Genomic DNA, 23,085 nt, shown 5'->3' with positions numbered 1-23,085 from the left:
GGCTCCAGTGGAAAAACAGCTACTCATGAGCATGTTCATCAAATGCAAACAAAAATTTTAAGCACTGCTGAAAGACAATCTAAACTGAAAGGGACTTTACTTTCTCTGCCAGAAATCTTTATGCATAAGTGAAGTTGAGTGTTTACAATAACTTTTAGTTAAGTAAGTCTGCCAAAGAAAATATGCTCGTTGATCAGATAAACAGATGGTAAAATTAAGCTGTTAAAGGCTAATTCATTCACTGCAACTACTTCTACTGGCCTTAAAATTCACTTTAATTGATGGGCTTAGAGGCCAGTGTTTCTTTAACTCTGCCTATTTACTGTAGTGGAGAAATAAGATCAATAGGCTCTGAATGCCAAATATTTCAGACTAAGTTGCCAGGGCAAGAGACAAAAACATTCAAAGAAATACATCTATTATATTTATTACATATATGTGATATATATAAAATAAATATGTATTTATTAAAATATCTCTGATGAAAATACTTTCCAACTCAACCAGAGTAACTGCTACATGGGTAACCCAGATTATAAGATACCACTATTAAAAAGTACATCAGAGTATTACCCTTTGGGACTTCCCTGGTGACGCAGCGGTTAAGAATCTGCCTGTCAATGCAGTGGAAACGAGTTCGATCCCTGGACCGGGAAGATCCCATATGCCGCAGAGCAACTAACTCCGTGCGCCACAACTACTGAGACCACACGCCGCAACTACTGAAGCCCACCCACTCTAGGGCCTGCGTGCCACAACTACTGAGCCCGCGTACTGCAACTACTGAAGCCTGTGCACCTAGAGCCCGTGCTCCGCAACAAGAGAAGCCACCGCAATGAGAAGCCCACGCACCGCAATGAAGAGTAGCCCCCTCTCGCCGCAACTAGAGAAAGCCCGCGCTCAGCAACGAAGACACAATGAAGCCAATAAATAAATAAATAAATAAATTTTTAAAAAAAGGATATTACCCTTTATGACCACTGAATGAAACCTAGATGAATTAAATTAAACAGCAGAAAATAGTAAATCTCACATTAACAATCTAATAAGAGTATGTCAATTCAATTATTAATTTTGGGAAATAAAATTTCTGATACTAAAAATATCAAACAAAAGCAGACCTATGACTGAAACTTCTATATACTCTTGAGAAATAGCTAACATTAATAAAGAAAATTAGAAACAAAAAAATTTCATTATTTTGAGAGCTCCTTTTTTTGAAATAAGTCCTTTAATTAATTCATTAAACTTTTACTACAGAAAGCTGAAAGGTATAATAGAGTAGATCTAAATAAAGAACACTGATTTTATTTCTCTAAGAACTTTTACTATTAAGAGTATGTTTGTCAGAGCCATGATAGTTTGAAATCTAATATACTGCATTCAAAATGTTTATACCATTTGGCCATTTTTAGGAATTTGCAGGAATTTCACCTTTAAGAATTTTTTCTAAGGAAATAAACACTGAAGAGAAAAGACAGGTCTAGAATATTTAAAGCAACAATATTTATAATAGAAAGATAAACTAAATATATTATAAACTAAAATTATAATAGAAAAATAAACTAAATGTCTAACAATGAGGGACTTATTAAAGAAATAATGGTCGGGGCATATAATGGTAATTACTGCAATCATTTGAAATAAGTTTTTAAAAGAGTATTTAATTATATAGAAAGTTGTTTATAATAAAAGACATGTTTTTCTAAAAAGCAGGGCACAAAAATTGCACGTGGAGCATAAACCTACTGGTAACAAAAAAAATACAGAATGCTAACATAGATGCATATAGCGAAGTCTAGAATTACAGGTTATTAACAATGGCTCTGGATAATGAGATAAGAGATAATTTTTCTTTCTGTTTAACCACAGTTTCTATAATGAATGTCAAATTTATAAGAAAGAAAAAACTCCTCCCTTTTATTCTCATAGAGTGGTGGAACCAAGCTCCTAAATGGGCGCCCTTTGGTTGTCAGGAGCCACACATGACCGAAACGGTGTTGCTATCATTTAATGGGGAGAGACCAAGAATGCTAAGTAAGCATCCTGCAGTTTGAGGGACAGTCTCATTTGACAGAGAATAGTCCTGTCCTAAATTCCAAAAGAGCCCCAGTTGAGCTACACTGGTACAACTGGTTGAATTACAACAGAATACCATTCGTTGAATACCTACTCTACATCAAGAGCCTTCAAAACGCACTAAGACTAAGGCTCAAATAACTTTTATTTGTATTTAATTATACATACCATATCCTCAATACGCTGAGCTGAATGCATTTTTTCAAACATCAAACAATCATTTAAGCTGTGTCTCTAGACTATCACACCAACTGAAGATTTTAATTCATTCAACAGTCTTTCTACAAGTCAAGTTGAGGTCTTCCTTGGGTTTTTATCAAGTACCAAAACAAATGGGAAATGGCATATTTGTCTGGAAACTTGGTCTTCATGTAACTATTCCAGCTGTTCACATCAAAAACTGAGAAAATCAGACACTTAATTATGGCAGCTAACATTTATTAAGCACTTAATATGTACCAGGAAATGGGTCAAATACCATATATACATAGTGTCCTTTAATTCTTACAATCACCAAAGGGATAAAAACTATTACGTTCCTATTTTACAGAGGGGGAAACTGAGGGTTTTAGAAATTAAGTCACAGGTCCAAGGTCATATAACTAGAACCTAAAAATGATTTCAGATGCTAAATTCTTCCAATTCAAGAATCTAAAAATGATCTCAAATCCTAAATTCTTCCAATTCAGAGGGGAAAAGGGGGGGGGTTATGGAAAAAGAAGTATTTAGGTGAATCAAGCTAGTGGGAGACTTTGGGGCTAAAGTGGGATCCCAGTACAAACCCTCCGTAATGATATTTCCATCAAGAGAGAAAAACCAATCTGACTGCAGAATGCAGAATCTATTGTTTCTGGGGGTAATATAACAATTTTTTAAAACAGTGCATTTTTGTATCCTACTTTAATTTCAAAATGAATCTACAGTTAAGAAGAAATTTTTTAAAACTTTCTTAACTGTTAAAGAATTCTCTGAAAAATGATGAACGCTTTCTAATTTTATTTGAATTACATATATTTAATTTAAAAAAGAAAACTACTCTGAAAACTATTCTATATATTGACAAGCTATGGATAGAATTAGAAACAGAAGATTAGAACTACTGAGTTTTCTGGAGAACAGCTGGTACTAGAGGAAGACAGCAGTAGTTCCAAAAAGGAATAAGCTCTATGAAATATACTTAAAACAGAAGTTTTTCTTTTCATCAAGGTAATGTCGAACATTTTCCAATTCACTCATATCTATATCAAACATCAATTTGAAATGTTGATTTTATTATTCAAATTTCCACTAAGCATAAAAAACTGAGAGGAAACAAAGAATTCTACATTCCACCTTCTGCAAATCAAGGCCTAAATATGGTAAGATGCAGGTATCTACCTAATCCAAAAATCTTAGGTCAGAGCTATCACCAACAAGATATGTTATGAATTCCTTGTATTGTAGCCCAGCTAGAGAAAGTCAGCGTAAAGGATATATTTTAAGGCCTCTCTGCATGGTCATTATTTAGTATGTTTAGCACAATTCTAACTAGCAAAAGGATTATAACTGTGCAAAAGTAATGACATTTTGAAGGGAATACCCTGAAAATTCTCCACTCAGATTGAAAATATTCTGAATTTTGACTCAAAATTGCTTGATTATTGGTGGTAGGAAGTAGCCTTCCACAATACCTACAAACTGCACTCCTGCATGGTGAATGGCTTTAATATTAAAAAATTTAACTTTAAGCGTTTATGAGTCTCTAACTCTGAACATTGCTGAAAGAAGTATTTGACACTGCAAACTTTTAGAAGCATGCCAGTTTAGGATTTATTACCTATCTTGTGGTTTAAAACTATTTCATAAAACAAAATTTAGGACTTGTCTCTGTTCAAGTCTACTAGGCTCCTGAATACTAAAGGGAAAGAACACCATATTATCTTTGCATGCCGTAAGGAAACACTGAAACCACACATTAGAAGTTTGTGTTATCATCCTGCAATCCAGTGAAAAAACAATGCCACTAAATACCTCCACTTTGACTGTGTGCAAATTCCCAATGCTTTTTTTTTTTGCGGTACGCGGGCCTCTCACCGCTGCAGCCTCTCCCGTTGCGGACCACAGGCTCAGGACGCGCAGGCTCAGCAGCCATGGCTCACGGCCCAGCCGCTCCGCGGCATGTGGAATCTTCCCGGACTGGGGCGCGAACCTTGTGTCCCCTGCATCGGCAGGTGGACTCCCAACCACTGCGCCACCAGGGAAGCCCCCCAATGCTTTTTAAAGAATAATTTTTAGAAAGTACAGAAAGTATACATCAGCTATGGAATATTAAGGGGTTTGGAGGAATAAATAACTCAAGAAAACAGAAAACACATATGACTTCTATTCATTCTTAGAATGAAATCAGAAACATGAACAAACTAACTTGCTTCCTTCTGTGTCTAATGAATTATCTCCCAATTTTAGCTAAGGTCAACTTAAATCCAACTAGGCAGGAAAGAGAGACTGTGATAACCCACTTTCTGGCATGAGATTTCCCTTAAAGTTTCCTATTTATAATCCAAGAAGCAGTATGTGTACTTATTTCACCAACATTTGGTAAAATATATACATCGATTTATTTTCCCCAAGCTTGTTCCAAAAGAAACAGTTTAAGGCAGGTAAGCTTTTACCTATAAATATACATTGACAGTGAGGCATTAATAGAATGTAGGAAAAATTTTTACTAATCATACCTACTTTACTTTCTTAGAAGTAGAACACTGATTTTCCATCTCAAAGCTTTGTTTAAAAGTGGGTATCTAAATAATCCTCATGTTTTACTTTTATTCCTAAATGCTGAGGGCAATGTAATTAATTAAAAAAAAAAAAAAAGAAAGAGACTAAAGGTAAGAGGGAGGAAAATAGTCATACACAAACCTTGCTTCTGGTCGCTAGGTGCAGTGACAGGGGTGCTGGCAGCAAGATGAGCGCTCTCCACAGTCCCATAAACCACAGGGCTGTGCTCAGGGACCTGGCTGGGCAGCTGCTGGGATTTGAAGTACAAAAAAGGGTGATAATGAGCGTGCGAACATAAAAACTAGCAACATGGAACCCAAGGCAAGTGGGGAAGACAAAGTAGGGCAGGAGATCACAAAATTAAAAAAAAAAAAAAACAAAAACAGAAAGCAAGGAAAAAATATATAGGCCAGTATAATAAATTCAAAGAGTACATGGGAAGACAAGGAAGAAAAGGAAAAGAGGCAGCAGGAAAGGGGAAGGAAAAGAGATGATTAATATTAACCACAGCAAGAGAAGACAGCACAACAATCATTAGTATAATGCATTCTCCAGTGTTCCTTCTAAGGACAGACTTTCAATCTAACAGTTATGTCACATCTGAGAGAGAATTTAGCATCCTCCCAGTCAAGACCAAAGGGACTTGGTCAACTTCATTTATAAATTACCTAGCAAAGTAGTTCATCAGTCAAAAAGAGGACAAACAAAACATGATGGGTTTTAAAACCAGTTACTGATTCAAGAAAACAATACTGAAAGGTGATTCTTAACCATTTGTCCATATAACCACTCAGGTGAAATGCAACTTGGAAAGCCTTTAAAGAAACTTTCACCTTAAAATGTCTTTAGATTCTGGGTCAAGGATGATATCTTTTCAGAGTCTGAAATCTGAGTAAAGTATCTGGCTTTTCAGAGCTAAGAGAAAACTATCCTTTTCAATCAGCCAGTATATGGAATAAAAAATGCCCATCAAAATCCTAGCAGAGTAGGTTGAAAAAAATTGCAGGCATTGTTCAACTTAGAGGGAAAAAGAATTACACAAGAAAGAACAAGAACATTCAATCTGCATCACATTCCAGTTAGGTATTTGTTCTGGATTTGAGGGTTACACAAAAGCCACACAACAAAGCAGTGTCTCTCCTCGGAGATCTAAGGTCAATTTTTTGATAGCTATAATCGTCTATGTTGAATTCTATCAGTGCTATCAGAGCAGAGCTCCCTGCACAATTCTGATTTTTTTTTTTGGAGGGGATGGGGAAATTGGGGGTAGACAGGGCCACTCAAAAATGGGAGTTAATGAAAAATATTTTCGAGTCTGTGAGTCTCACATACAGTAGGAATATAAAATGAAATATATGAGTTAAACACCTATCATTTACCGTATGTCACTTAACTAACAATGCTTTTCACAATGTACAACATACAATTTATATAGGACTATATGTAATGTATAAAATAACAGATAAAAATGGGAAAAATAGTATTATCTCACCTATTCATTATAGACCATGAAAGTACTCATATTCCACAAAAACTTCTAAATGAAGACCACTAAAATTATATTTCCATATGTAAAAAATGAAAGAGTTTCTATTTTCACTTTGAATCACTGTCAAATGGATAGTACTACCATGATTACTCTACTCTGACTCCTTAGCTCCAGTGGGAAAAAAATTCTATTATTAAAATTCAAAAACTAGGAAGGGTTCCCAGCTGTAAGTGAAAATAACAGTCACCCCTCTATACCCACAGATGTGTGAACCGCAGATACACAGACCTGATTGTACTAGCCATTAATACCTAAAAGACTTAAATATCCACGGATTTTGCTATCCGTGGGTCCTGGAACCAATCTTCTGTGGATACTGAGGGATGACTGTAGGGACTCAGTTCAATTCTATGGTTGAAAACAGCTCTAGAACAAAGGAAAGAGTCTATACTCTTTAATATTTATTAAATAGTTATCCACATAACCCAGGAAAGAAAGATCTGTAAATTGTGTCCTTTACCAGAAAGAATGAAAATATTAACTACTCTAATAGTCAGGGAAATTAATAACCAATGAAAAAGGGTAACTGCTGAAAGTAGGTCACCAAAATAAATGACATACATGGTTAAGGTGGGAGTTTTAAGACAGTAAAAGACTGCTGATACCTATAAATTTGTATAGATCAGAGAGTTTTTCAATCTAAGATTAAAATACCTTCAATCATATTAAAAAGACAACTGCACAGGCATTTTTCCAACAACAAAGCCCTAGGAAGATGTTATGTATAAAGATTTATAAGAAAGGAGTGAGATAACATGTTGGTTAACTCATAGTTCCAAATCCAAGTATCTAGTACTTAGTTATATAGCCACGGAATGCTAGGAAAGTACTCAATTTCCTCAGCTGGGGACTTCCCTGGCAGTCCAGTGATTAAGACTCCACACTTCCAATGCAGGGGGTGCAGGTTCGATCCCTGGTCGGGGAACTAAGATCCCACATGCCACATGGCGCAGCCAAAAAAAAAAAAAAAAACACAAACCACACAAAGGTAATCCTTAGCTGTAAACTGAAAAGGAACTAAAGATCCTACAGTGCCTTTCAGCTTTAACATTCTCTAAGCCTCTGACAGGACCAAGAAAATAACATACTAACATACAACATACATCAATACTTTAATTTTGTTTCAGATTAATTTTAATTTAGGATAATCTCAAATTTTAGCTAACCTCTAATTTCATCTCTTCTCAGGTGACATGATCAACCCTGTTGAGAATATATTTAATGAATTTCAAAATCACTGCACTTCAGTCACTTTCACTGTTAGTAGGAGTTAAAATTTATAAAAATCAGACTGGAAGGGCAATTGATATCAAAACATAAAATAATTCAACAAAGATGCTCAGGAAGTCAGGTTAAAAGGTTAGGGTTTATTTGGCAACATCACATTGTTTCAACAGTTCATAATTTATGTCAATGCTAAATTCCCTCCCCACATCAAATTTTTCAAGATCAAAGCTCTGATTGGCAGAAGAAAAAAAATTCTCACTTTTCAAATACAATGTTAAGGAAGCTTACTTAAAGAATGGCAAGATATCAGATACTTGATAGTACCCAAGAAGTGAATTTCCTGTATGAACTCTACTTGAGAATCTACTCTGTTGAAGATTTACATATTAAATTTGAAATACTGGCCTGAAGGGGTACTGGTAGATGTGGGCCCACTGGAAGAATTAATTTTTTTAAAATAGAGTACCAACAGATAAAAGGAGGCAACAAAATCTGGATTGTCTTTAATATTCTTTGTACAATTTAAAATTCAATTCTCGAGAGCAGCCAAGATGGCAGAGTAGAAAGACTCAGTTATCTCACTCATGAGCACGCCAAAATCACAACTGTCTTCAAAACGACCATCAATGAAAAAGACTGGAAACTACCAGAAAAGATTTTCTAAAACTAAAGACATAAAGAAGGAACTAAAACAAGACGGGTAGGAGGGGCAGACTCGTGATATAATCAAATCCCATACCCCTGGGTGGGCAAACCACAAACTGGAGAATAGTTATATTGCAAAGGATTTCCCGTAGGAGTGAGAGTTCTGAGACCCATGTCCAACTCCCCAGTCCAGGGGTCCTGCACCGGGAAGATGAAACCCCAGAGCATGTGGCTTTGAAGGCCAGAGCGGCTTAATTTCAGAAGCCCCATAGGACAGAGGGCAAAAGAAACTTCACTCTTAAAAGGGTGCACACAAAATCTGATGCGCACTGGGACCCAGGTCAAAAGCAGTAACTTGATAGGAGCCTGGGCCAGACCTACTTGCTGGTCTTGGGCAGTCTCCTGGAGAGGTATGTGTGTGGGAGTGTGTGTGGCTGTGGCTCACCCTGAGGACACAGATACTGGTGGCAGCCATATTTGGGAACATTCTACTGTGTGACCACTGCTGCTGGTGGCTGCCATCTTCACTCACTAGTTCCAACACCTAACCCTAAATCCACACAACAGCCTGCAGGCACCAGTGCTGGGACACCTCAGGCAAAGCAACTCGGCAGGAACAGAGGCCCACCCATCAGCAGACAGGCTGCCAAAAGACGTCGTGATCCCACAGCCACCTCTAGACGTGCGCCAAGACATGCCCTTGCCCACCAAAGGGCCAAGAACCACTTCACTTCCACCCAGCAACGGGCATGCACTGCCCTCTCCCTCCAGGAAGCCTGCACTAGCCTCTAGAACAGTCTCATCCAACAGGGGGCAGACACCGGATGCAAGAAAACTATGATCCTGCAGCCTGCAGACCCAGCCCACTCACAGCAGGCCAGACCTTATCCTGGGACCAGCTTGGCCCAGGCCCCGTCCACCAGCAGGCCAACACAAGCTTCAGGACATCCTGGATCCCATACCAAACTGTGTCAGGAACTGGCTCCCCCACCAATGATTTGAAACAAGTTCTAGGATCCCTGGGCCCTTCAGCCAGACTTCAGGAACCAGCTCTGCATGCCACTACTAACCCCAGGTACTAATCCCAGGACCTGGTGTAGTACAGGCAATAGCCTCGGAGTCTTTGGGATCCTGACTCCACCCACCAGTGAGCCGGCACTAGCCCAAGGGCCCCCTAGGGATCTAAAACAAGCCACCTCGTGACCAGGCCCCACCACACAGCAGCTAGCAGCATCCACACAAGGCATGGCCTGGCAACCAATCACACTAGGGGCCAACAAAGCCCACCAGACCACCCACACAGTCAGCCCTCCACAACAGAAGGAGTCACTCAGCCCTCTTAGGAGGAACCCCTAGAGCACACAGCTTGGGTGACAACAGGGGAGTGCACTGCTGGGACCCACAGGATGTCTCCCTATAGAAGGTCACTTTTCCAAGTTTAAGAAATGTAACTAACCTACCACATACATAAAAATACAAATAGAAACTCAGACAAAATAAGGTGGCAGAGAAACATGTTCCAGATGAAGGAATAAGACAAAACCCCAGAAGAAAAACCAAATGAAGTGGAGACAGGCAATCTACCCAAGAAAGAGTTCAGAGTAATGATTGTAAAGATGACAAAAGAACTCAGGAGACGAATGGATACACAGAGTGAAGTTTTTAACAAAGAGTTAGAAAATATAAAGAACAACCAAACAGAGATGAAGAATACAATAACTGAAATGAAAAATACACTAGAAGGAATCAACAGCAGACTAAATGATACAGAGGAATGGACCAGTAAGCTGAAAGACAGAGTCGTGGAAATCACTGCTGCCGAACAGAAAAAAGAAAGAGGGCTTCCCTGGTGGCGCAGTGGTTGAGAGTCCGCCTGCCGAAGCAGGGGACACGGGTTCGTGCCCCGGTCCGGGAAGATCCCACATGCCGCGGAGCGGCTGGGCCCGTGAGCCATGGTCGCTGAGCCTGCGCGTCCGGAGCCTGTGCTCCGCAATGGGAGAGGCCACAACAGTGAGAGGCCCGCGTACCGCAAAAAAAAAAAAGAAAGAAAAGAAATGAGGACAGTTTAAGAGACCTCTGAGACAATATCAAGTGTACTAATATTCACATTATAGCGGTCTGAGACAAAGAGAGAGAGAAAGGGCCTGAGAAAATATGTGAAGACACAATAGCTGAGAACTTCCCTAACCTGGGAAAGGAAACAGTCACCCAAGTCCAGGAAGTGCAGAGAGTCCCACACAGGATTAACACAAGAGGAAGACACCAAGACACACCATAATCAAAATGACAAAAATAAAGATAAAGAGAGAATATTAAAAGCAAGGGAACTCCCATAAGGCTATCAGCTGATTTTTCAGCAGAAACTCTGCAGGCCAGAAGGGAGTAGGACGATATATTTAACGTGATCAAAGGGAAAAATCTACAACCAAGAATATTCTACCTGGCAAGGTTCTCATTCAGATTTGATGGAGAAATCAAAAGCTTTACAGACAAGTAAAAGCTAAAAGAGTTCAGCACCACCAAACCAACTTTACAACAAATGTTAAAGGAACTTCTCTAGGCAAAAAAAGACACAACCAGCAACAAGAAAACTACAAAATAAAAAAGCTCACTGGTAAAGGTAAACACACACTAAGGGTAGGAAATCATACATACATAAAGCTAGCAGGGAGGTTAAAAAGACAAAAAAATGTAGTCAAGTCATCTATAACCACAATAAGCAGTTAAGGGATACACAAAACAGATGTAAAATGTGATATCAAAAACAGTAATCATGAGAGGAGAAGACTAAAAATGTGTAGGGGTTTAAAAATGCATTTGAGGGACTTCCCTGGTGGTCCAGCGGTTACGACTCCACGCTTCCACTGCAGGGGGCACAGGTTCGAGCCTTGGTTGGGGAACTAAGATCCTGCTTGTTGATCTCATGTGCTGCATGGCACAGCCAAAAAAAAATGCATTTGAAATTAAAAGATGAGCAACTTAAAACAATCATGTATATATATAGACTGCTAACCACAAACCAAAAATCTACGATAGATATATACACAAAAAAGGAAAGGAATCCAAACGTAACACTAAAGATAGTCATAAAATCATAATAGAAGAGAGCAAAAGAAGACAGGCAAAAAAAAAAGACCTACAAAACAAATAAAAAACGAGTAACAAAATGGCAGTAAGAACATACATATCAATAATTATCTTAAACATAAACAAACTAAATGCTCCAACCAAAAGGAATAAAGTGGCTGAACGAATACAAAAATTAGGTCTATATATATGCTATCTACAAGAGACTCACCTCAGATCTAGAGAAACACACAGAATGAAAGTGAGAGGATGGAAAAAAGTATTCCATGCAAATGGAAATCAAAAGAAAGCCAGAGTAGCAATACTTATATCAGACAAAATAGACTTTAAAATAAAAACTGTTATAAGAGACAAAGAAGGACACTACATAATGATCAATGGATCAATCCAAGATTAAGATAAAGAATTCAAATACATATGCAACCAACATAGGAGCACCTCAATATATAAGGCAAATATTAACATATAAAAGGAGAAATTGACAGTAACACAATAATAGTAGGGGACTTTGACACCCCACTTACATCAATGGTCAGATCATCCAAACAGAAAATCAGTAAGGAAACACAGACCTTAAATGACACATTAGACCAAATGGACTTAACTGATATATAAAGGGCATTCCACGTGAAAGGAGCTGAATACATTTTCTTTTCAAGAGCACATGGGGCATCCTCCATGATAGATCACAGGCTAAGCCATAAAACAAGCCTTGATAAGGTTAAGAAAACTGAAATCATATCAAGCATCTTTTCCAATCACAATGCTGTGAGACTAGAAATTAACTACAAGAAAAAAACTGCAAACACATGGAGGATGAAAAATATGCTACTAAACACAAACACATGGAGGAAAGAAAATATGCTACTAAACAACCAATGGATCACTGAAGAAATCAAAGAGGAAATTAAAAAATACTTAGAGGCAAATGAAAAAAAAAAAGCTGAACCTAGGGGATGTGGCAAAAGCAGTTCTAAGAGGGAAGTTTAGAGCAATACAAGCTTACCTCAGGAAACCAGAAAAATCTCAAATGAATAACCTTACTAAAGCAATTAGAGAAAGAAGAACAAACAAAACCTAAACTTAGTAGAAGGAAAGAAGCCATGAAGATCAAAGAAGAGGGCTTTCCTGGTTGTGCAGTGGTTCTGAGAGTCTGCCTGCTGATGCAGGGGACACGGGTTCGTGCCCCGGTCCGGGAAGATCCCACATGCCGTGGAGCGGCTGGGCTCGTGAGCCATGGCCACTGAGCCTGCGCGTCTAGAGCCTCTGCTCCACAATGGGAGAGGCCACAACAGTAAGAGGCCCGCGTAACGCAAAAACAAACAAACAAACAAAAGATCAAAGAAGAAATAAATGAAATACAGACTAAAAAACAAAAAAAGATCAATGAAACTACAAGCTGGTTCTTTGAAAAGATAAACAAAATTAATAAACCTATAGCCAGACTACCCAATAAACAAAGGGAGAAGGTCCAAATCAATAAAATCAGAAGTGAAAAAGGAGAAGTTACAACTGATACCACAGAAATACAACAGATCATAAGAGACTACTACAAGCAACTATACACCAATACAATAGACAACCTAGAACAAATGGACAAATTCTTAGAAAGGCACAACCTCCCAAAATTGAACCTGGAAGAAATAGAAAACACCAACAGACCAACTACCAGTACTGCAATTGAATCAGTAATTTAAAAACTCCCAAAGCAAACGTCCAGGACCAGATGACTTCACAGATGAATTCAACCAAACATTTAGAGAAGAGTTAGCATCTATCCTTCTGAAACAGTGCAAAAAAACTGCAGAGGAAGGAACACTTCTGAACACATTCTATGAGGCCAGCACCACCCTGATACCAAAACCAGACAAAGATACTACAAAAATAGAAAATTACAGGCCAATATCACTGATAAAAATAGATTCAAAAATCCTCAACAAAATACCAGCAAACCAAATCTAACAATACATTAAAAACATCATACACCGGGCTTCCCTGGTGGCGCAGTGGTTGAGAGTCTGCCTGCCAATGCAGGGGACACGGGTTCGAGCCCTGGTCTGGGAGGATCCCACATGCCGCGGAGCAACTAAGCCCCGTGAGCCATAATTACTGAGCCTGCGCGTCTGGAGCCTGTGCTCCGCAACAAGAGAGCCCGCGATAGTGAGAGGCCCGCGCACCGCGATGAAGAGTGGCCCCTGCTTGCCACAACTAGAGAAAGCCCTCGCACAGAAACGAAGACCCAACACAGTCATAAATAAATAAATAATTAAAAAAAAAAAACAAAACATCATACACCATGATCAAGTGGGATTTATCCTAGGGATGCAAGGATTTTTCAATAGCTGCTAATCAATCAATGTGATACACAACATTAAAAAACTGAAGAATAAAAACCATATGATCATCTCAATAGATGCAGAAAAAGCTTTTGATAAAATTCAACATCCATTTATGATAAAAACTCTCCAGAAAGTGGGCACAGAGGGAATATACCTCAACATAATAAATGTCATATATGACAAACCCACAGTTGACATCATACTCAATGGTGAAAAGCTGAAAGCATTTCCTCTAAGATCAGGAACAAGACAAGAATGCCCACTCTTGCCACTTTTATTCAACACAGGTTTGGAAGTTCTAGCCACAGTATTCAGAAAAGAAAAAGAAATTTAAAAAATCCAAATTGGAACGGAAGAAGTAAAACTGTCACTGTTTGCAGATGACATGATACTATACATAGGAAATCCTAAACATGCTACCAGAAAACTACTAGAGCTCATCAATGAATTTGGTATAGTTGCAGGATACAAAATTAATGTGCAGAAATCTGTTGCATTTCTATACACTAACAACGAACTATCAGAGAAATTAAGGAAATAATCTCATTCACCAACGCATCAAAAAGAACAGAACATCTAGGAATAAGCCTACCTAAGGAGGCAAAGACCAATACTCTGAAAACTCTAAGACATTGATGAAAGAAACTGAAGATGACACAACAGATGGAAAGATATACCATGTTCCTGGATTGGAAGAATCAATGTTGTTAAAATGACCATACTACCCAAGGCAATCTACAAATTCAATGCAAGTCCTGTCAAAATACCAATGGCATTTTTCACAGAACTAGAACAAATAATTTTAAAATTTATATGAAACACCTAAGACCCCAAATAGCCAAAACAATCTTGAGAAAGAAGAACAGAGCTGGAGAATTCATGCTCCTTGACTTCAGACTATACAAAAAAGCTACAGTCATCAAAGCAGTACAATATTGGCATAAAAACAGACACATAGATCAATGAAACAGGATAGAGAGCCCAGAAATAAACCCAAGCACTTACGGTCAATTAATCTATGACAAAGGAGGCAAGAATATACAATGGAGAAAAGACAGTCTCTCCAATAAGTGGTGCTGGAAAAACTGGACAGCTACATGTAAAAGAAATAAATTAGAACACTCTCTGACACCATACACAAAGATAAACTCAAAATGGATTAAAGACTTAAATGTAAGACCAAACAGTATAAAACTCCTAGAGAAAAACATAGGCAGAATACTCTTTGACATAAGTTGCAGCAATATTTTTTGGGGATCCACCTCCTAAAGTAAAGAAAATAAAAGCAAAAATAAACAAATTGGACGTAATTAAACTTACAAGCTTTTGCACAGCAAAGGAAACCATCGACAAAATGGAAAGACAACCTAGTAAATGGAAGAAAATATTTGCAAATGATATGATGGATAGGGCATTAATACCTAACATATGTAAACAGCTCATACAACATGACATCAAAAAAAAAACAACCCAACTAAAAAGTGGGCAGAAGAACTGAATCAAAAAGAACACAAATAACAAATATTGGTGAGGATGTGGAAAAAAGGGAACCCTCGTACACTGTTGGTGGGAATGTAAACTGCTGCAGCTATTGTGGAAAATAGTATGGAAATGCTCTGAAAAATAAAAACAGAACTATCATATGACCCAGCAATTCAACTCCTGAGTATATATCAAAAAAAGAAAAAACATTTATTCGAAAAGATACATGCACCCCAATGTTCATAGCAGCATTATTTATAATTGCCAAGATACAGAGGCAACCTAAGTGTCCGTCAAAAGATAAATGGATAAAAAAGATGTGATACACACACACACACACACACACACACACCGGTATCTACTGAGCCATAAAAGAGAAATGAAAATTTTGCCATTTGTAGCAACATGGATGGACTTAGAGGGCATTATGCTAACTGAAATAAGTCAGATAAAGACAAATACTGTGTGATATCACTTATATGTGGAATCTAAAAAATACAACAAACTAGTGAATATAGCAAAAAAGAAGCAAACTCACAGATATAGAGAACAAACTAGTGACTATCAGTGTGGGGGGAGGGGCAATATAGGGGTGGGGCAGTGGGAGATACAAAACTACTGGGTGTCAAGTACGTATTGTACAACACGGGAAAATAGTCAATATTTTGTAATAACTGTAAATGGAAAGTAACCTTTAAAAGTTGTATAAAAATTTAAAAATTAGATTTGGCAGTTTAAAAAGTAAATAAAATTCATTTCTCTTTACATAACCTATATTGTTTCTACCCAAAGAGAGGCCACCATCATTTACTGTCTATTTTAAATGTGTATATGACAGGATGCTTCATTACAGAGGTAACTGTAGACAGGAGGCCAGCAACTATGGCCCAGGGGCCACATGCCTATTTTGGTACTTCCCATGAGATAAGAACTTTTTACATTTTTAAATAGTTGGGGGAATTTTAAAAAACAATATTTCTTGACATATGAAAATTACAGGATACTTAGAAAGTTTTATTGGAACAGCCACAGCCATTCATTTACATATTGTCTATGGCTGCTTTCATGCAACAATATCAGAGTTGAGTAGTGGTGAAAGAGACAGCTGGCTGCAAAACCAAAAATGTGTATGATCTGGCCCTTTACAGAAAATGATTGCTGACCCTTATTGTAATCCACTGAGAGAAAGCCAGAGACTCCAAATAGTTATACAAATATAAGCAAGATGCTGATGTAATTTACTGTTATCATAAGAGGCTATTTGAACGTTTCACATTTCATTATTTATATGTTATATGTAACTGACTTTTCGAAGTCCCATTCAATGACTTTAAAACAGCCATTGTAATAAATACCACATGTGTTTAACATATACAAACCCTGGGGATAAAGAATTATTGCCCCCAATTGAGAAACATTATGAAGATTAGGAAGTAAAAAAAATAAATGGCACCAGGAAAAAGGACCAAAACATACTTCTTTCATAAATGGGAGAGAATTCTCCTACACGCATTCTTTAGAAAGGTGTGTATGTGAGTGTATGCATGCGCACACATGCGCACACACACTCACATGTGTGGATTTTCCCCCCTGGCATCTATCACATACAAAGCATTGAGAACCCACTGGTGATTAAAACAGAAAAATCCTTAGCTTCTGGAGCTTATATTCTTTCAAGGGAAACATATTAAAGAATAAACCTGTACACACAGAGGAATATTATTCAACCATAAAAAAAAATGAAAGCTTGCCCTTTGCAATAACATGAATGGACCTTGTGGGTATTATACTAAGTGAAATAACTCAGATAGAGAAAGAAATGCCGTATGAGCTCACTTATATGTAGAATTAAAAAACAAAACAAAACTCATAGAAAAGAGAACAGATTGGTGGTTGCCAGAGGTGGGGGGTAGGGTGGGAAAAATGGGTGAAGGGGATCAAAAGGTACAAACTTCCAGTTATAAAATAAATAAGTCATGGGGATGTAATGAACAGCATGGCAACTCTAGTTAATAATACTATATTGCATATTTGAAAGCTGCAAAGACAATAGATCTTAAAAGTTCTCATAAATAAAAAATTGTTTTTTGTAACTGTGCATGGTGACAGCTGTTAACTAGACTTATTGTGGTCATTTTACAATTTATACAAATATCATTATGTTGTACACCTAAAACTAATGTAATGTTTATGTCAATTATACCTCAGTAAAAAAATAAATAAATAGAGGGGCTTCCTTGGTGGCGCAGTGGTTAAGAATCCGCCTGCCAAAGAAGGGGACATGGGTTCAAGCCCTGGTCCGGGAAGATCCCACATGCCACGGAGCAACTAAGCTCGTGCACCATAACTACTGAGCCTGAGCGCTAGAGCCTGCATGCCACAACTACTGAGCCCGCGTGCCACAACTACTGAAGCCTGCGCGCCTAGAGCCCATGCTCTGCAACAAGAGAAGCCACAGCAATGAGAAGCCCACACACCGCAATGAAGAGTAGCCCCCGCTCGACGCAACTAAAGAAAGACCATGCAAAGGAATGAAGACCCAAGAAAGCCAAAAATAAATAAATAAATAAAAATTTTTAATAAATAAATAAAAAGAATAGACAGAGAGGCAAGCAGAAGCAAGGAGATGAGTAGGAAAGTTACTGTTGTTTAGGGGAGATCAAAGTGGTTTAGAGGATAACAGTAGCAGTGGAGATGGTGAAAATGAGCCAGATAGGACTTGCTGATATAATGGTGTGGAATATGGAATAAAGATTTGTGTTTTTAATTAAAAAAAATTTTTTGGCTGTGTTGGGTCTTTGTTGCTGCGCGCGGGCTTTCTCTAGTTGTGGCAAGCAGGGGCTACTCTCCATCGTGGTGCGCAGACTTCTCACTTGGGTGGCAAGTGAGTAATTCTTAAAACAGAAAAAAGAACAAGAGGGAGTAGGGAGAGGAAGGAAAATATATAGCTCATTTTAAAATTTTAAGTGATTTTACTTCACCACCCCTTTGGAAGTGGACAATTATGGAAGCCTTGCCTATACAGTTGTCCCTCAGTATCCATGGGGGATTGAGTCTAGGACAGCCCGTGGATACCAAAAGCCTCAGGTGCTCAAGTCCCTTATATGAAAAGGTACAGTATTTGCATTTAACCTCCCAGGTACTTTAAATCATTTCTATATTACTCATAATACCTAATACAACATAAATGCTCTGTAAATACTTGCCAGTGCATGGTAAATTCAAGTTTTGCTTTTTAGAACTTTCTGAAATGTTTTTTCCTGAATCTTTTCCATCCCTGGTTACTTGAATTAGCAGATGAAGAACCTGTGGATAGGGAGGGCTGACTACAACACCATACACTTATTTTTACCCTGCAGGGTCCAAAATGACTTTCAGGAAGCTGGCACATTTCTTAATGTGAAAACGTTCCTTGTGCCTCACTGCTATCAACAACAGAGATATAGCTGAGAGACTTTGATGCTGAGGGAAAGTAAAAATGTTCCCTCCTTTCCAACTTAAATATTTAAGGACTAAAAGGGAACTCTGAGATTACTTAGTATAATCCCTCATTTTACATATCAAAAAATAGGGGTTTAAAGGGCTTCCCATTCTGACCCAAGGTCATAAAGCTAAGTGACAGAGTGGAGACCGACCAGCATCAAGTACTCTAGTATTCTGTCCATTCATGCACCTCTGTCTGTGTATTATGATCATCTGAATGGGCACATATATTACACATATTTCTATATCTTTAATACATCTGAGATATAAAATCTCAAGGAGTTATTCCACAGATCATTTTAAAACTCAGGAAGCAGGACAATTTTAAATTCAATCTACTCTTCAGGACAACAACAGAAGCAGCAAAAACATGTTTCTCCTCTCCATTCTCCTCCTCCAATGCAGTTTCTCTCAATTAACTCTTCTTAGCTTGCCTGCTTGCCAAAATCATTCATTATCCCCCTTTTCAAACATCCATGTACACTCCATGTTATGTTTTACTATAAATCCCAGTATCTAAGCTTGAAGAATCACCTCTGATTCTTCCCTCTCTCTAACTCCTAGGGGAACCATGCAATGTGTTTACCTGGACAGTACTGGTTTATGCCTGTTGTCCCAGCAAAATGATTAATAGCATCCCCATTCATTTCTAAAACTGCCCCAATTTCGATGATAAATTATAGGGTTACTCTTTTTATAATCTTTACTTAGTAACCAATTGCTGAATATTTCTCTCACTGGCTTCCTCTCCTTCAACTGACTTCCCAATTTATCGCTAGAAATGGTAACAGTCTCCCTTCACTCAATTTCCCATCTCCATGTGCCTTTTTGCACATGCTACCACTCTGCCTGGAATACCCTTCTCTCTCTTTCCATTTTTGTGAATACCAATCTGGGAACTCAGCCCAAGTGGCATCTCTGCTGTGAAGCCTTCAAGACTCCTCCAGTCATTCTCTGTGCCTTCTGAAATAACAATAATTGTAATACTAATAACAGATAACATTTGTTGAATGCTCATTGTGTCCCAAGCTTAAGCAATTTTAAGTATTTATTTAATACTTATAATAACTCTATATGATATTTATTTCCCTTGTTTTTTAAAATGTGGAAGCTAAAGTTCTAGAAGATAAGTAATTTGGCTAAAGTTACAAAATTCAGTTGTGGAACTAGGACTTGAAACCAAGTATATCTGATTCTAAGCCAAACCTTTAAACCTCTTCCCTGTACTATCTCACCTGTACCAAGTATCATTAATAGGTTTCTGTGATCCAACACATTTGAGCCTGTGCTATAAATATGACCCACTTGGTCGTCTCTGTGCTGTAATAATTCTCAGTATATATTTCACAGGAGGATCGGTCATATATTAGTAAGCATCCTCTGTCTCCCTTGAAGAGACTGGGATGAGCTCAATGATAGGGAAAGGGCTTTGCTATTCACATCACATGCAATTGTGACTCAAAGCAGGTACTCTGTAAGGCCAAAAGCAATACAGTATTTACTATTTAGTCATAAATTCTGAAAAGGATTGTCTCATCTGCAGTCTTACTTACTAAGACTGTGGTCTAGGATCTATTTAGAATTAGGCCAAGGCTACAAACTAGCAGTTTTTAGGTTAAACCTAAAGGATCTTCTTTGGCTGGCATAGTGCTATTTATTAGTAGAATTAGTTGCCGATTAAAACTCGCAGATTGATTTCTAGCTTCTTTTGAAACATTGGGTCAACATTTTTACATGACATAACAATTAGGCATTAATGATTGCTTCCCCTAACCAGGGATATCCTCTCCTACTCTATGTGCACCACTCTCCATGAATTTCTAGAAAATGAAGCCAAGTGTCGGTTGCCATCATCACATTTGCGCTGTTGTTGTTCTTAAGAAGAAAATGAAATATTTCTAGTACATATGTCTGTTAAGAGGCTATTTATTCATTCCATGAATTTCACACATTTGGAAAGACAACAGATCGGTAAGTGTGGATTTAAATGCAAACTACCTAATAAAATAAACTGATGCTTCAAGACAACATTACACCTCAAAAAGAACTACCAACATTATAATAATTGACTGATGACCTTTATCAAATAAAAATGTACATTTAATGGGCTTTATGATTACACATACATTCGTATTCAGGCCTGGGATCCCTGGGGAAAGATAAAAAGCAAAAGGATTCCTGTGACTAAGGACAGAGAGATAACCAGAAGAGGGTAGGATCAAGCTTGCTAAGATTAAAGAAAAACAAACCAGCCCACAGGGAATTAAAATGCAGAAAGATATACTAATATATATTCAAGTTGAGAATTTAAACACAAATCAACAAAAGGTTGTCAACTACACAGTTGGACAGTAACAATATTTTAATTAATGTGGGAAAATACAGACCAAAATTGAACTGCCCCGATCGACTAATCCTAAATTTTCGCTATAGTATGTTCCCACCTAACAGAGCACATAAGTGAATAACTTAAATGTGTATATGGTGCTTGTCCCATGTTTACGTACTGGGACAAGATTAAGTATAAGCCCTGTTCAATCATTCTAGATTTGGAATATTCCTAGGGAAATAATAGGGAATGGTGAAAAGTCCTATTAACAATCATTAATATAACCTTACAATTCATATATCTAGATGGTTACATATTATACTTAGCTAGATGATGGAAGACTGAGATAAAAGTCAGCCAGAGAGTATCATCGTTTCCAAGTGAAACACATCATTATACAAAGTCCCAAGTTTTAGGTCGACTCAAAATTCACAGATTTTCAAGGGGCTCTAAACTTAGACATCTGTTTGTGAGCTCAATTTTTAAAGAACTTTTTTTAAACCTATACAGTACTACTAAAATCAAGTCAATAGTCTGTCATTCTGAAATGCCTTATATTTGATCATCCATATCACTTGTTCCGTAAACTGGGCTCTGAGAAGTACCTCACCAATCGGCCACAAGAGGGGGAAGCAAGCAGATTCCTAGACCTTAACAACTTTGGTTATGTCTTATATGCTGAGCATTCACTTTAGATATTTTGAAGATTTGAAATCACTCTTCTCCTCTGAATGGTTTAGCAGAATTTAAAGTAACCCCATGATGAAATCAAAATTCTGTCAAACTTGGGGGGGGGGCGTCCATTTTCTATTATAGTTTGCTAAACCTCAGCTTCTCCTGGAAAGCCTTGATGTCTAAAAGCAAGAAAGTGAACTCTTAGACGATCACGATAACCACATTCTGCAACAGGAACAAAAAGGTGTTTGACATAACTTGTTAATAACCTTTGTAAATAATTAAAGAAGACACCCTGCACTCAAGAAGCTCATTTATGTAGTACTGAAAAGTAAGAGGTATACCTATAATACATTTAAATATGCTCTGAATAACACAGGCAATCATCTCAAACACAGTTCAATAAAAATGTTTAAATTCTCAATTTTAATGTTTATATTATCACAGAGGGTACCATTTAACTCCTAAGACTCCATATCGAAAATATAAAATACTCATTTAATGATGAGGTTTCCATAGGAATGCAGCTCCTTTTGGTACCATGCAATAATAGTTCATTAGGAAGAGTGGCAGCAGCTATGCTCTGAATGTGAAGACAATACAGAGAAATATTACCAATAAAAAGTTGGAAGTTGTAACAGTTTACAAAGAGAAACAACATGTCTGTTTAAATATCATTTAGATATTCGAGGCTATGAGACAACTGACAGAAAGGAAAAGTACAGTCAAGTGGCTACAGAAGAAAGAAGAGCTCAGTAGAGGTTAGTGAACGAAAAATACACCTCATCATCCATCATGGCACATTCTGTCTTACCTGAGGAGGAGTAGGTGTGGATGTGGGTCTCCCTATGGGTGGAGTAGGATTTCTGCTGCCACCTCCAGACATAATCTCCTCTGTTATGTCTTTACCTCCCTGGTTTGGATCTCGAATTCTTATCTATAAGGTTACAAATAAGATGGCATATTTATAGATGGGTGCTTGTGTAGTAGATTTATAGGCATATGATGTATAAAGGCGCAAACTGGGAAATCTGTCAAACATCACAGTTGACAATCACCACATCTGACTTGATTTCAATCACGGAACCAGAGGAGGTCATTCAAAAGAATTTAGGCCATTAGCTCTGACTTGAATTAATTAGCACAACAAGCTAAAATGAAACCTAGTTGGAAAAATTTCTAGGTCAAAAAGGCAAAGTATTAACACTTGTCTTTTAAGCAATGCCAAATTGATTGATTTTATTTATAATGCTTAACATAAGACAAGATTCATAAAAGAGTTTTAAAATATGGAAGTTACTATCTAAAGTTTTAAAGCCCTTAAATGGTTCTCTAACAAAATGTAAACTACCCATATCCTGGGACTCAGAAACAGGGATTTATGTTGCAGATAACCTTGTGTATGCATGTAAAGATGCTCACTGCAATACTGT

At 37.7% G+C, this 23,085-nt stretch overlaps 1 protein-coding gene across 7 annotated transcripts in view; it reads right to left on the bottom strand.

Moving 5' to 3' along the window:
• The window catches only part of EIF4G3 (eukaryotic translation initiation factor 4 gamma 3), a 370,577-nt gene that overhangs the window by 132,629 nt on the left and 214,863 nt on the right, over positions 1 to 23,085 (bottom strand). For 4 of the 7 annotated variants that reach the window (XM_060141188.1, XM_060141184.1, XM_060141185.1 and 1 more), the window contains 2 exons: positions 22,467 to 22,589; positions 4,978 to 5,086 (listed from right to left, as the gene is read on the bottom strand). In XM_060141188.1, coding sequence (XP_059997171.1) covers positions 4,978 to 5,086; positions 22,467 to 22,589 — 232 coding nt within the window. The remainder of the gene's footprint in view (positions 1 to 4,977; positions 5,087 to 22,466; positions 22,590 to 23,085) is intronic. The other 3 variants (XM_060141189.1, XM_060141183.1, XM_060141187.1) reach the window with 1 other exon arrangement.

Source organism: Lagenorhynchus albirostris, chromosome 2, assembly GCF_949774975.1.
Source record: "Lagenorhynchus albirostris chromosome 2, mLagAlb1.1, whole genome shotgun sequence".
Classification (NCBI taxonomy): Eukaryota; Metazoa; Chordata; class Mammalia; order Artiodactyla; family Delphinidae; genus Lagenorhynchus; species Lagenorhynchus albirostris.
The sequence above is the reverse complement of the archived record's forward strand: the minus strand, read 5'-3'. Positions and strand labels throughout refer to the sequence as shown.